Source organism: Netta rufina, assembly GCF_964035555.1.
Source record: "Netta rufina genome assembly, chromosome: 1".
NCBI lineage: Eukaryota > Metazoa > Chordata > Aves > Anseriformes > Anatidae > Netta > Netta rufina.
The window spans coordinates 91727938-91741186 of NC_140123.1; the positions used below are offsets into that span (position 1 = coordinate 91727938).

Sequence of the window (13249 nt, forward strand, 5' to 3'; positions counted from 1 at the left end):
ATGAAGTGAAGTTAGTTTTGCAGTACAGCCCAGAGGCTGTATGGGTTTTAGCATCTGAAGCACTCACAGGAGCCAGTCCCATCAGGAGGAGAGTTTTTCCTTACAACACCATCAAATGGCAATTGCTCTGTTATCACTAACCTTCACTTTTGAAGACAAGGCCTGATGCTGTAAATGCCATGATAACAGCACCCCTTGGAGGGTCACATTGAGAGCTGCCACCTTTAATTTCAGGTGCCTTTGTGACTGTGCAGAGAAGAAGGTGGACCAAGCAACCACGCACACAACAGTACCATAAGGTTTAAGACCACAGCTATGTACAGGCAACACTGGCTTTTTTCTGCCACAGGCTTTTGTTTCAGGATCTGATCCCATTAATCATTGATGCTCTCAGTAATAAAGCTACTAAGACGGCTGTAAAGCAAAGGATAACATCAATGGGTGAGAAACAACGATGTCCGTCACTGCTTCTTGCTTTGAACTCCACAACCCCCCAGTAATAAGGCTGTAAATATTTCCAAGGTCTGATGCTGCTTGCACGTGGAGTCCTCCAGCAGCACTGCAAAGCGTCCACTATTTTTACCATCCTGTGCTGCAGAGTATTTCTCAGCTGTGCTGAACAACACATTTCAGATGGAAAGGCACCGTGAGCCTCGCCCCAGAGAGGCAAATTTGGGCGTACAGCCATGTGGGTGCTGCTTCCGAATCTGAGCCGAAATCTCAAAGAAGCCCAAGGGAATTAAACACTTGACTCCCATCAGAATGCAAAGGAAGTCACGTGCCTAATCCTATTAGTGCCCGTGAAATTCCCAGGCCTAATATTAGCTCCAGAGGTTGCTTCGCTGAGAGATCCCTCAGAGACTGAGGAAAAAGAAAAGAAAAAAAAAAAAAAAAAAGAGAGAGAGAGGAAAAAAAAATATTGCTTCAGTGCAATTTGTTCTCCCTAACCATGTTATCGCACTGAAGTTAACAGGAATAATTTATGTCCTATTATGTGCCGTGCTTAATTTAGACAGGCCAACTGCCTTCTTGTACGGCTGCCAGGAGGAGAGTGCGTGGCCTCAGGAAGCAGCGAGCCTGCAGGTCTCGCATCTTGCTGCAGTCCGGGGCTGGGGGTGGTTTGGTTGCCCCAGTCTGACAAGGGCCTGCCCTGGTCTGAGCACGTTTCTCTCATCAAAATCACAGGGTTACACTCCTCAGTGTGTAAATGGTTTCCTGTCCACACCCCACAGCTTCAGGATGTTCAAAAGCCCTTTCATGTAAGCACCTCTTAGCGGTCTGAGAAAGTCTTTCCTGTCCTTTAGTGAGCCACTAAGTTCATCTGATAACAGATATGGGGTTTGCCAGGAAAACCTGTTTATTGTGGCCAGGTGTCTCTTCCCTGCTAGCAGAGATGGCAAGCAATGCTTCCCCATCCTTCTGCACTGCATAATAAACAGATTATGATATTATGACCCCAGTAAAAGTACTGGAATCCTTCAGTGTCTTGAAAGAGAGAAATAGGGAAGGAAGGGAGGAATTATATACACCTGTACAATACTGGACATTCAGAATAAATCTTTGTAAACAATGGGAATTACATTATTAGATGTTGGGTATAGCGTGAAAAGAACAAAGCAGAATAATAGGGAAAGGGATCTAACAAAGAGAAAGAGCTCAGCCCACCCGCTCAGCATCGACTGCATTTTCTTCATGTCTCATTTTTGTGGAATCACTTACAGTAACGCCTCGCAGCCTTACCCACTTGTGCGTAAAATGACTTTGTGTTCCCTGCTCCAATATTACAAGCTGAAGATGTTGTGTGAAGAAATCCTTCCCCAATGGGAAGGATTTTCCCCTGGGAAGCTCCTGGAGGGCTGCAGCCCACAGGTTCCAGTGGACCCCATTTCTGCAAGCTGCAGCCTGGGTGGCTGGTAGGTCTGCAGTCCTCAGTCTGTGGCCCTCTCTTGCCCATGAAGAGAGGTAACCGCAGCCCTGTCAGCCGTGTGGGGATGCTTTCCTGCCTTGAACAAGGAGCTCTGAACTGATGGGAAGCACACAAATAACAGCATTTTCCTTAAAATATTTGTAGAGTTTGTACTTTATCGCAGCCAATGTTGAGGGGGAGATTTATACACGTTCCTAAATCCTGCCTAGTTTCTCTCTCCTACTGACTTTCCTTACAAATGGAGCAGCCACTAACACGTAGCTGCTTGTAACTCCATTGGACAGGTAAATAAAAAGGATGTCACAAGACAAGTAGGCCACCGCCAAATTCAGCTTTTGCAAATGTTGCCCTCCCTCAGCAAGATGAAAACCAAAGGCAGTTCACATCACAAGCCACAGTGAGGAAAAGCAAAGCAACCAGTCTTCAGAATGAACCGTGCTCTACTGCTTTCTTCGCCATCGGTCCCCTGGAAGCCTGCTCGTTACATCCTATCCCTTATGGGCCCGTGTCTGTGCAGAGGCATTTAACAGAGACGGAGAGGATCAAAAGCAGAGGTGTGCTTTTGATGGTCTGCTTTCTAGCAAATGCCTTGGGAAAACACGTGCTTTGCCTTCCCAGCGCTGAGCCGGAGTGCCTGAAGCTCCAGCAGCCTCGCCACCTCACGCCCAGACACGGAGCTATCTGCATGTAAAAGGCGAGCAAGGGCAAACTGTACTCAGACTAGATCCAATGCAGGATACTGGAAGAAAAAGTGGCAATGGTCCAACATTTTGTCTCCTTTGTAGCCATCTGATCTGTCTTTCAAGGTGCCAGTCAGACAGCCTGGGTTGTAAGACCATTCTCCACGCAAAGCACTCAGCAAGGTGGGCCCTGTTACTTCCCAGAAGGGTTAATATGGCTTAGCTGGCTTCTAGGGGAGGCCAAGGTGGAGATGCTTCTCACAGATTTACTCATGCTGGGCTGCTCCTTCTGGGATTACAAAATAATAAGCCCTCTGGCCAGCTCACAGTTCATCCTCCATGCCAGCTCCTGCATCTCTGACCCTCCTGCAGTGGCCATTTAGGTTATTTGGGGTGGAGGAGGAGGCATGGGAGACCCTTGTGGATCCTCAGGCACTAGGAACCAGAGCTATGTGCTCTGATACGTGAAACGTGCATGGACCTTCACCAGCCACCGCCTGTGAATTGCTTCCGGACACTGCTGATTTCCTCTCTGTTTAGAGATGTTGGGATTAAGGAACATTTAAGCCTGGTTTATCATATCAGAGGAAGTCAGCTGTCCTTGTTGCTGACTAACAAGCGAAATACCATCTTTTCTGTCAAACAGCGATGAGAAAGTAAATATACAGACATATTGTATGTACTTGGCTGTACTACTGCCTTGCATGAAGGTGCAGCGATTTACATCACTACATGTTGGGACTGTACCATTAAAATACGATCTACAGCTTGGAATAATCTGGTGAACCTTTTCACCTTAACACAGCATCCCACAACCTTGTGTACCTGAGTGGCATTACAGTGCTGGCTGAAAGGATTCCAGCAAAGCAACGTTAAGATTGTCAGGATAAATAAGTAAATAAAACACTTGCTGCTCTTACAGGGCTCGCTCCGCCTGTTCAGTAGGTAACTCCCTTCCCTGCTGTTCTGCCTGTCTGGGCAATCACTGTCCTCCGGCAGAGCTGCCAGGGGGTCACATCACTGAGCCGGGTCCTGCACTGACGTGGGGAAGCACACGCTCCTGTCACACCTTGGCCAAGGCCACGCTGCCACCAGCCACTCTGTCAAGGCCTAGGCATGCGTTGGGTATCAGAGAGTTTAAACACCTAGGCCATGAGTCTGGACAGACAGCATCCATAACCTCCTTCCCTGTTGCCTGTCAGGTGAGAGGGATTAATCACCAGCTGGCAAATTCCCAAGCTATCCCAAACAGCAGCAGGACAGCAGCAGTAGCTCCAGCCCCAGCAGGTTCACCACACAGCCCACCGCAACCCTGTCCCTTTGGCACACACCTTCGTCTCAGCAGGAGCATAAAGATAACAGCATTATAGGAGATTACATATATAAATATATATATATATATAATATTGCAAGTTCATGGGTGTGAATCCACAAGGTGTCAAAATCCAGGAGCATCTCGTTAACCCACGCCACATTTACCGAGCTCGTATCTACCTACATACGTCTGCTCTACGTGCATGAAGTTTTGACTGATGGATGCACTCAGTCAGCCTCTCAGAAACAGATTCCAGTTTCAGAATTATACAGGAAGTGTATTCACCTTTCCCCTCTTGCCTCTCCTACCCCCAAAAAGCACTCTGCCCAATTTAACTGCTGTCATGATCCTGGCACATCTGAAACATGAACTCACTCCCAATGCAGCAACTGACTGTATCTGGTATTGAGGATACTGCATTTGTTTTAAGGAATTCCAGGCTGTTTTACCAAATACATTAACTTCATACTGGAAGAAAAAGGGTAGAATAAGTGAGAATCATGTTAACCCAGAACAGCCAAACCCAAAACAAACCACCACCACAGCCATCTTCATAACTCTTTAGGGGTTTAAGAGAGGACACGCATAAAGGTCACTGATGTAGCTAGACTGCTCAATACAGAAAGAAACCACCTAACATACACTGTATCTTCAGCCAATCCACACAGCAAACATTTTCTTCCATTTCCACAGCTGCCCTGTACAATATGGCCCATCAAGCACTGTGGTGTCCACCTACCCTTGTTCCCACACACCATTGTTTCTGCTTCTCCAGTCCTTGTCGTTGTGCCTCTGACAGTGCCTGGCTGAACAGAAAGCAAGCAGCTCAGTAAAGAGGAATCACAGAAGGGGAACTTAATAGGCAGTGAGAGAAGACGTGAACCTCTGAGGCCAAAAATTAGCAACAGCCCTCTTCTGTAGCCCGTAGCGAGGCAGCACACACAGAGGAACAGATCTCTGCCATCAGCTGAGGCTTTGTTTTTCATGGCTTGGCTTTTGCATGCGTGTATTAAGGATCATACCACTTTAATCAAATTAATTCTTTATTATGCTGTACTCATAAGAATCTCAACCCATGTTTCTCACCTTAAAGCTGAAAAAAACAGTACTTGAAAAGAGCATTCAAGATGCCACATTAAAATAATCAGCCTTTACAAATGAATTACGTATCTGAGGAGATTCAGTATAGGTATGGAAACATGAAAAGCTGGTTTTGTGCAAACCACTGAAGTAACAAACAAACAAACAAAACAAAAACAGCAAAACAAACAAACAAAAAAAAATCAGAAATAAGGAAAGAGGAACAAAAGTGCTAAATGGTCTTCCAGTGGGTCTCCATTTGCCTCCAGGAGGAAGGGTATGCTGTGGCATGCAGCTGAGGAACATGGGTGGGCTTCAGAGTGAAAACCAGAAACATTGAAGATGTGAGATTGGAAAAAATGATTTAATCTACAGCATCTATCTCGAACAGCCAGCTTAGCCTGCTGGACTCGCAGCTTCTTAGATCATACAGCTTTGTGCTTACTTGGGAAGAAACATCCTTTCCTTCTGCATCCTGGTTACGTGAAAGAACCACAAAAAACTTTGTGCAACAATTCTGTGAATGCTGCAGTAGTGCACAGTCCCTCCCCAGTTCTTAATGACAGTGATGGAAGTCCTGTTTAGCTTCTTACTTATGCCCAGGGTCCCAAACCCCCAAAACGATGATCCACCCAGATTATTGCCGCAGATATGCAGCCCTTGCATGGATCAGTTTGCAGGACAGAGACAAAAAAAAAAAAAAAAAAAGCACAAATGGAAATAAAATCAAACAAAACAAAAAACAAAATAGCCCTTAGCGCATGTTTAGTTACAAAAATCTGTGCGCCAAATATGAAAAGAATGCAGATCTTCCCTTTCCATATCAGCTACTTATTCAGTAACACTGCAGAAAAACAGATGTTGGGCAGTGTCCTGGTTTCAGTTAGAACAGAATTAATTTTCTTCCTAGTAGCTGGTGGAATGCTGTGTTTTGGCAGTCATCCTTTTTTAAGCACAATTAAAAAAAAAAAAATCTATGCCAGCATATTATGTACAAAATCACATACCAACAGTTCAGATAAGCAACTGAATGCATGAACGAGATTCTAATATACAGTACTTTCACACAGCCAAAACTATTTTATTTTACAAGATGAGTCTTCTGCATTTTTTTTTTTTTGAAAGCTCAGTAAAAACAGCATGAACTACTTAAACAAAATATAAGAGACAACTTACAAAGTGAAATTTGCATAGCACTGTAAATCTGTGTATTTGTTTGGGCACAGTTCTTTTTAGAAACTACAGTAAGTGACAGCGTTAGGCTTCATTTTGTTTTTATTTTTTAACCAGATTCAGACGCACCTCTTCTGAACATCAAAAGAATCAAGTGTAGGAAATAACTGTAAAAATGTACAAAAATATATACACATGCACAGTAAATGTGTACCCTGTATACAGTTTATTACTCGCTAGATTTGGCTAATAATGATGACACTTCCCTCCAAAGCATGACTTTGTAACAATCAATAAGGTTAAGGAGGGTTAGTTTTCTCATTAACGAGGTTTCATTAAAGCTACAGTACTTGCTGGTGATCTTTATGAGTGAGTAACATGCCAGTTTACAGGAGTGTCCTGGCTTTCAGGCAAGTAGCATTCAATTGTCACAGCGTACATCTCTGACAAAGCTGAAGCAAAACAATGCAGGTGATACAGCTTGTCTCTGTGCACAAGTGCAAATAAGAAAGGTCTATCTGATGCCTTAGGAAGAATTTGCATTCCTGATTAGCCTGTGCCACCTACTCTTCTGCTCTTCTCAAATTAGACTGTGATCTAACTAGTAAATTGTTATGTTTTCCTTGAAAATATACTTTGGAGAAAAACAAAAACAAAAACAACACAACTCATATGAGACTGAAAATTAGTGGTGGTAACCCCTATACTAAAGAATACTTCAAATACTTCCAAGTTCGGTTTAAAAATTACTATTATATTCCAGTTTCTGATAAAGTGTCTATTTTTAAAATACATTTCTTCTTTAAAAAGATAAAAAGATAAATTGCTTCTCTTGCTAATGGAGTTTGTAAAGCTTTTTGGAAATAGACAATCAACTACACTCAAGTACTCTGAAAAGTGAAAATTAACCTTCCTCTGAGTTTTGAAAACTGCAGAGCAGCTTTTGTGCTAGTCTGTACGGGTGTAACGTTTTAAGAAATCTGGGCAATCGTCTATAAATCTAGAGAGGTCAAGGATAAGAGAAACATGACACGTTTGGCTTACGGATGCCAATCCACTGTCTTCCCAACTCCAAATGGTGAAGTATTTCCATGACATTTTCTGGTGGCTAGCAAATGGGACGCACACCCCGTTACGCTGGCTTCCAGAAAGTCTTCCCTCAAAAATATTTATTTATTTATTTAAATCTGCAGGGATCTTGGTGCAGAGATCACTGAGACAATCAGATAAACTATTCTTCAAGATAAATAGGGGGGTGTGGCAAAGTAAAAGCTGCCCTCTGTAACGAGGAGATAGGCCCTTCAAGACCAATTCTGACCCCAGCTGCATGAAAATAGCTAGGGTTACCTTGTAAGTTGTCACCGCGTGGTTTCACATTCATCTTACAGATCAGAATTTGCCTGCCCACATACATGCTCATCTCTGGTTTACAAAGCTCCTGGCAATCCTCCCATCTCCTGGGGGAAAGAATTTGGCCGTATCTGTCTGCGTTCCTCCTCCACTCAGCTGTGCAAGGTGCTGCTCTCAGCACGACTGTACCTGCTTCAAATCCCAGCTTCACCCAGTGCTGGCAGCTCCAGAGCAGCCCGTTATGGATCCAAAAGTCCAGAAATATGGAAACAAGAAGGTGTGACGACACGCTTCAAAGTACTAATTCAGCATTACCATGAAGAGGATGGGCTTCTCTTCCCAGGCATAAGCCAGGATCGTGCAATTGGGACTGCGGCGAGTGAGAAACTTCACACCAAGTGACACAAGCACGTGGGCATCCAGGAGATGCTGTGAGATACTCCCGTGTGTCCAATTTCCAAAAGGGAACCTAGGAATGGATTTTTCACTTGTATTTGCATTGGCCTTCAGCATCTGTATGAAGCACAGTTGGGCTAAGTCTGTCCAACACTGGCCTTAGACTTACTGAGTACGTACTTCTCCAAGATGCCAAGATAAGTGAACATTGTCTTCAATCTGAAATGTTGCACAGTGTGAATTCAGCATTAGTAAAAGCCTCCACCCCCACGTTTCTCAAATCAAAATGTACATGAAGCAAATACAGGTTTTGGGGTAGTCCCAGACAGAAACGGTACCTTTAGTAGTTACCAGATGTACATTGACCCCTCCTCGTTAGTTGCTCCAGCTTTAGTGAAATCCCATTTATTGGTTTCATTGATGCCAGAGAGAGACCTGTTACCAGGTAATGAGGGCCTATGTGAGGCAGGCCTGGGAAGGACGTATCCTCCCTAACAAAGTTTTGCTCTGAAGCAGCAAAGTTGCATCATCAGTAGACTTAAACACAGTTATGTCACTTCAGACCTACTGAGCATGTCAACCAGAGCCCCAAACGCAGGAAGACAAAAACCCAGCTATGTGAGATGACTTCTCCAGTATGAGTTGAACTGGAAATCTCCCAGTTCCAGCCAGGAGGTTGTCACCGAACCATCTGCAGGAAATACAGGCAAGCAAGTACACAGACATCAGTAGATGTGACAAGTGGTACCATGTGGAAGTGAGCAGACACATTCACTTTTTCTCTGTGAACACTAGGCAATTAGGACAAAAGGTAGTAGTCATATTCATTGGTCAGCAATTAAGTATAGAGCCCTTCAAGATAAGTTAAAGCAGAACAAAGGAACGTTGCCCATGCTCTTTGTGCTAGAGACAAATATTTTGCTCAGTAACACTAAGTCAATTGCAAGAGCACATTCAGCCCACAGTGAGCAACAGAGAACTGTAATCCCTATTGAGCCAAGACCTCTGGATATCTGCTATCCAGACAGATCACAACCCATCCTCCTTCAGCATCAGCTTTTTGTGCCTTCCTAACTGCGAGACATCACAACACCAGTAGTCTCAGAGCTCTCCCACCGGCTGCTTAAGATGTAGGTCAACGTGATGCTGTCTTGGAATTGCAAATCCCACTTTGAGAGCAATATCGTTGTCCTTCGTGACAATGATGGGTGCTGCCATGGCCCATGTTAGCCACCTTCAGAGTCAATGCTGAGATCCATGACAGTCAGCTTGCAGGTCCACACTGGAGGACATGGCATTTAATCTAAACGATCAAGCAATAAATGAGTGTTTCGAAAGCTGGAGAGAGAAAGTGATCCTACAGCTTGAAGTTTATTAAACTTAGTATGGTTGAAAAGCAAAAGACAAAAAAAAACATGATATATTTTTGTTTATTATTGCTCTTAAAGGGCTTGGTAGTCAAATATACAAGCTATAATCTATTAAACCAGAAGAAAATAGTGTAAGATATAAAATCTACGCTCACTTTTCCAATCCAAGCCACCTGCTAATCTTCATTAGTGACATTAACTTCAGCTATTTCCAGTTATTTTAATTTATACATACTCTGTGTATGTGTGCACTCGTGCGTGTATAAAAACTCCTATTTGAGGAGATAAAATTTAAAATTAAGAGATTTGTGTTGTTTTTCACTGTTTTGTACATTACTGTATATTTCGGTTTTCCAAATGGTTACTGATACGTCCGTTTAGAAGAGCAAATTAAGTAAATGATGATGCATGTATTATATTTTGAAAAGAAAGCATGACCAATAAGTTACAGGAAAATATGAAACACTGATTATTCTCCCCTTGATGTACATGCACTAATCCCATGGTTCTTAATAAGGAGATACATGCACTAAGAGGAGAAAAGAATCCCATAAAGAGAAAGGCTATTAATTCCCTTCTCCTGTAAGCACTCCCCCTCTTCTCAGCAATAAGAAGGGATTTATTTTGTTGAATTCTTGTCATGCCCTATTAATATACCACCCGAAGTGTAAGTATAAAACAGCCAGTGGCCAGCCTGCTTTGCAAGCCTCGCTTTGCTAAGCTGGCACAGTTTATATATACTCAATACCATCTTCAGGAAGCAAGTATACAGCATTTGTAACATCTTTCTAACAAACACGAATTATATCCATTACTGAATTACTTACGGGGGGAAAAAAAAAAAAGGGAGGGGGAAAGAAAATAAAGAAAAGCTCACTGGTTTTAGCCCTCTGGTTAAAAAACAGGGAAAAAATCAGAGTTATATTTATCAGCATTTAGAATTCTAACCATATTTAAAGACAGAGTACAAAAACACTCAGTAAGGAACACAGAGTCATGGCTAGGATCTGTTCTCCTCAATTCCCAAATCTAATTCCAATTTCCACCACCATGAACAACAGTTTTGTATCCCCTGTCTTAGGGAAGGCTTTTTGTAGGGTAGAAAGATGACACACTAATGCTGGAGATACAGGTACAATGATTCAGTGAGGATGAGTCTCAGGAGACAGACAACACGGGTCATCCTTCAAATCATTCTGTTGGAAAGACCACTAATAAAAATCAAGTGCATGACAGAACAGTGACTAATGATCCACAGTAAAATATTTTTCCAAGTTACAAAATTGCTCTTCTAGACAGAAAAACCTGTGGGAGAAGAGGTTACATTCTAACAGTAAATATGAAAAGAAGGTAGATGATTACCCTTATTGTGATTGCTAGAGCAAAGACGAAAAATAACAATTGGTGCTCTGATAAGATCTGCTGTTTGCAGAAGTGAGATAAATATTCTAAGTGGCAGCTAAAATGGCAGACCTCAAGGGTTGGCTTCTGCCCTCAGCTGTAGGATCTGCAACCCATTTCACCAACTTCTGAGTATAGCCAAATGCAGATTTTGGCCTTCAGACAAACATATAGGTAGCTCCCATCTACTCGAGAATAATTCCGCAGCAGCGCATACAGCAGCAATCTGCAAAAATCTTAGAATGTGCGTTTATGAAAAAATAAGAGGTACAGCCATGATTCTGATCTCTATTTTAGTGAAAAAATCCAAAGGACAACAAGCAAAACTAAAGATATTTAAATCCCTGAAGAGACCCCACACTCATTCTAATGCTTAACAGCACAACTCACCTTGCAATATTCTTCACATTAATATCTATAACACGACCAAGTAGAAAGTGCAGCACACCCTACCATTACAGCACACAGGGTAAGATCCTGGCCCCCACTGGAATCAATGTCAAAACTCCCACCAGAAGTTCAAGAGATACCGGTGTTTGGAATCTGATTGCTACAGACCTCTCCTTTCAGAATGTTTGTAATATACAACATTTTGAAAACTATTGTGCTAGTTTTTGCTGTTATCCCCCAGTTTACTGAGGGATCTTGGTTGAACTGGACTTTGGTGATGACAGACGTGAACAGAAATAAAAGGAAAAAAAAACATCAGGACAATTGAATAAATTTCCTTCTTTGCACAACTCCAAATCCCACGGTCAAAATTAATTCAGGAAACAAAACAAATGCAAACAGATTCAAAATTACATACATACACAATGTGAAACGGGGCTAACAACACTCAAGACTGAGGTAATACTTAGAAATTAAACAGCCTTGAGCAGTTGGCAGGAGATATGATGATAATTTTATACTCTTTTAATACTAGTGGATCTGTTCTATGTCACGTGCTGATCAGTAACGCCCTGCTTCCAAACTCCATTGTGTTCTCTTGCATTATAGAAGTTTTAAGATGTTGCCTGAAAATAAAACGTATCAGTGTAACATACAAATAGGATTTAATCTGTAGCCATGAAAACACAACCTTTCCAAAGAGACTAATCCAGTGAACATCTATAATTAATTAAAGAATGGTTGTTTTTTCCTGGATCATTAATAAAAAAGTTGAAAATCAACAAACGCAATGTTGGCTTTAGCAAGAGGAAACATTCAATGGCTCCTGTTGTAAAAGTGAGTGTAGTGCTCTTGACAGAAACCAGTGTATTCAGTCATCTGACGATGCACATGGCCATGCCCAATGACCTCTCTTCTCCCCCCACCCCTGGACCCCCAACAAAGCAAGAAAAATTAATTTCCTCCTCCCTCCCACCCCAGATTTTCTCCCATAGTTTGACTACAGTAATCCTTAAACAGGCAGAAAGTTGATGCGTTCTTTTCAGTTGATGCCTCCAAATTCTTCATTCTTGGCTCAAGTTTTATTCATTAATATTAGTCATCAGTTATTAAGAAAAAGATAGTTTCTAAGTGTTTGTTTTTTTAACTGAAGTTAATCAGGTACCATAGTCTGGTTATATGTGCTGAACTGCAGCTGTCAGTTATTCCTTTTTCTTGAATTCTTGGTTGCCGTAGCTGGAGCCTTTTTCTATTTCAGTTACTCCTATCAGTCTACGAACTCCAAAGGAAGCTTTAAAACACAACAGAGAAAAGGGAGACATATTAAAACCAGTTCAAGGATTTAGGAAGTTACATGTAAACACACAAGAAGAGTTTTAAGTTATTGAAAGCCTGAAGTCAGTAGCAATTACAAAATGCTGCCTTTCAACTGTGCACTGCATGAAGCTGCATATGAACTTTAATTTTATTTTTAATTTTTTAAGTATCACAAACAAGGTGCACAGTCAGTATTTTCTCCTTCAGGCACCAAAGCAATGGGCTACAAGACCCACTTGCTATTGATTGCTACAGATACTGCCTAAAATATGAAGGCAAATCTGCCTGGATTAATGCTTTTCAAGTGATAAAAATGCTATACAAGATAAAAAGACTACATAATGAGCCCCAAGTACTCTTCTGCATGTCCCATTGATATTTATTAATACGCAGAACTTAAAGCTAACGGATCCTGTTACACGTCACTGTACTTAACATCTCTGCTTTTATTACCTGCTCCAACAAATCCCAGGAATGCAAGGATAAGAAGAGGTGATCCACTTGCAAAAACTCCAAAGCCAAATGTGAAGAGAGGCGAGAGGAGAACTGTGGCCCAGAAAAGAAAGTTTAGGAGAGTCCATGGTCTCCTAGGAGGTTTAAACTGCTGGCCAGGAAATACGCCTTCCTGATTATACATCTCTTGCAAAGCATCCTGAGAGAAAGAAGACAGATGAAAAAACGTTCATGATGTTTGCATTAAGCAATCCAAGACTAGTCAACTCCAGAACAACATCAAGGATGTCATCTGTGGTAAATGTCTGTCAAGACTACATGGTATCCATTTCCATCTGCTGTTTTTGCATTTTTGCTGTTTGGGCATTTCTGTTGGCTGCCAAGGCTACTGTACTAG

At 42.2% G+C, this 13249-nt stretch overlaps 1 protein-coding gene across 1 annotated transcript in view; it reads right to left on the minus strand.

The window, feature by feature from the left end:
* Positions 1 to 12004: 12004 nt before the first annotated feature.
* AGPAT3 (1-acylglycerol-3-phosphate O-acyltransferase 3) overlaps positions 12005 to 13249 on the minus strand; it is a 57815-nt gene continuing 56570 nt past the window's right edge. The window contains exons 9-10 of the mRNA XM_084287264.1: positions 12853 to 13051; positions 12005 to 12373 (exon numbers count right to left, since the gene is read on the minus strand). Coding sequence (XP_084143390.1) covers positions 12285 to 12373; positions 12853 to 13051 — 288 coding nt within the window. The 3' untranslated portion in view covers positions 12005 to 12284. The remainder of the gene's footprint in view (positions 12374 to 12852; positions 13052 to 13249) is intronic.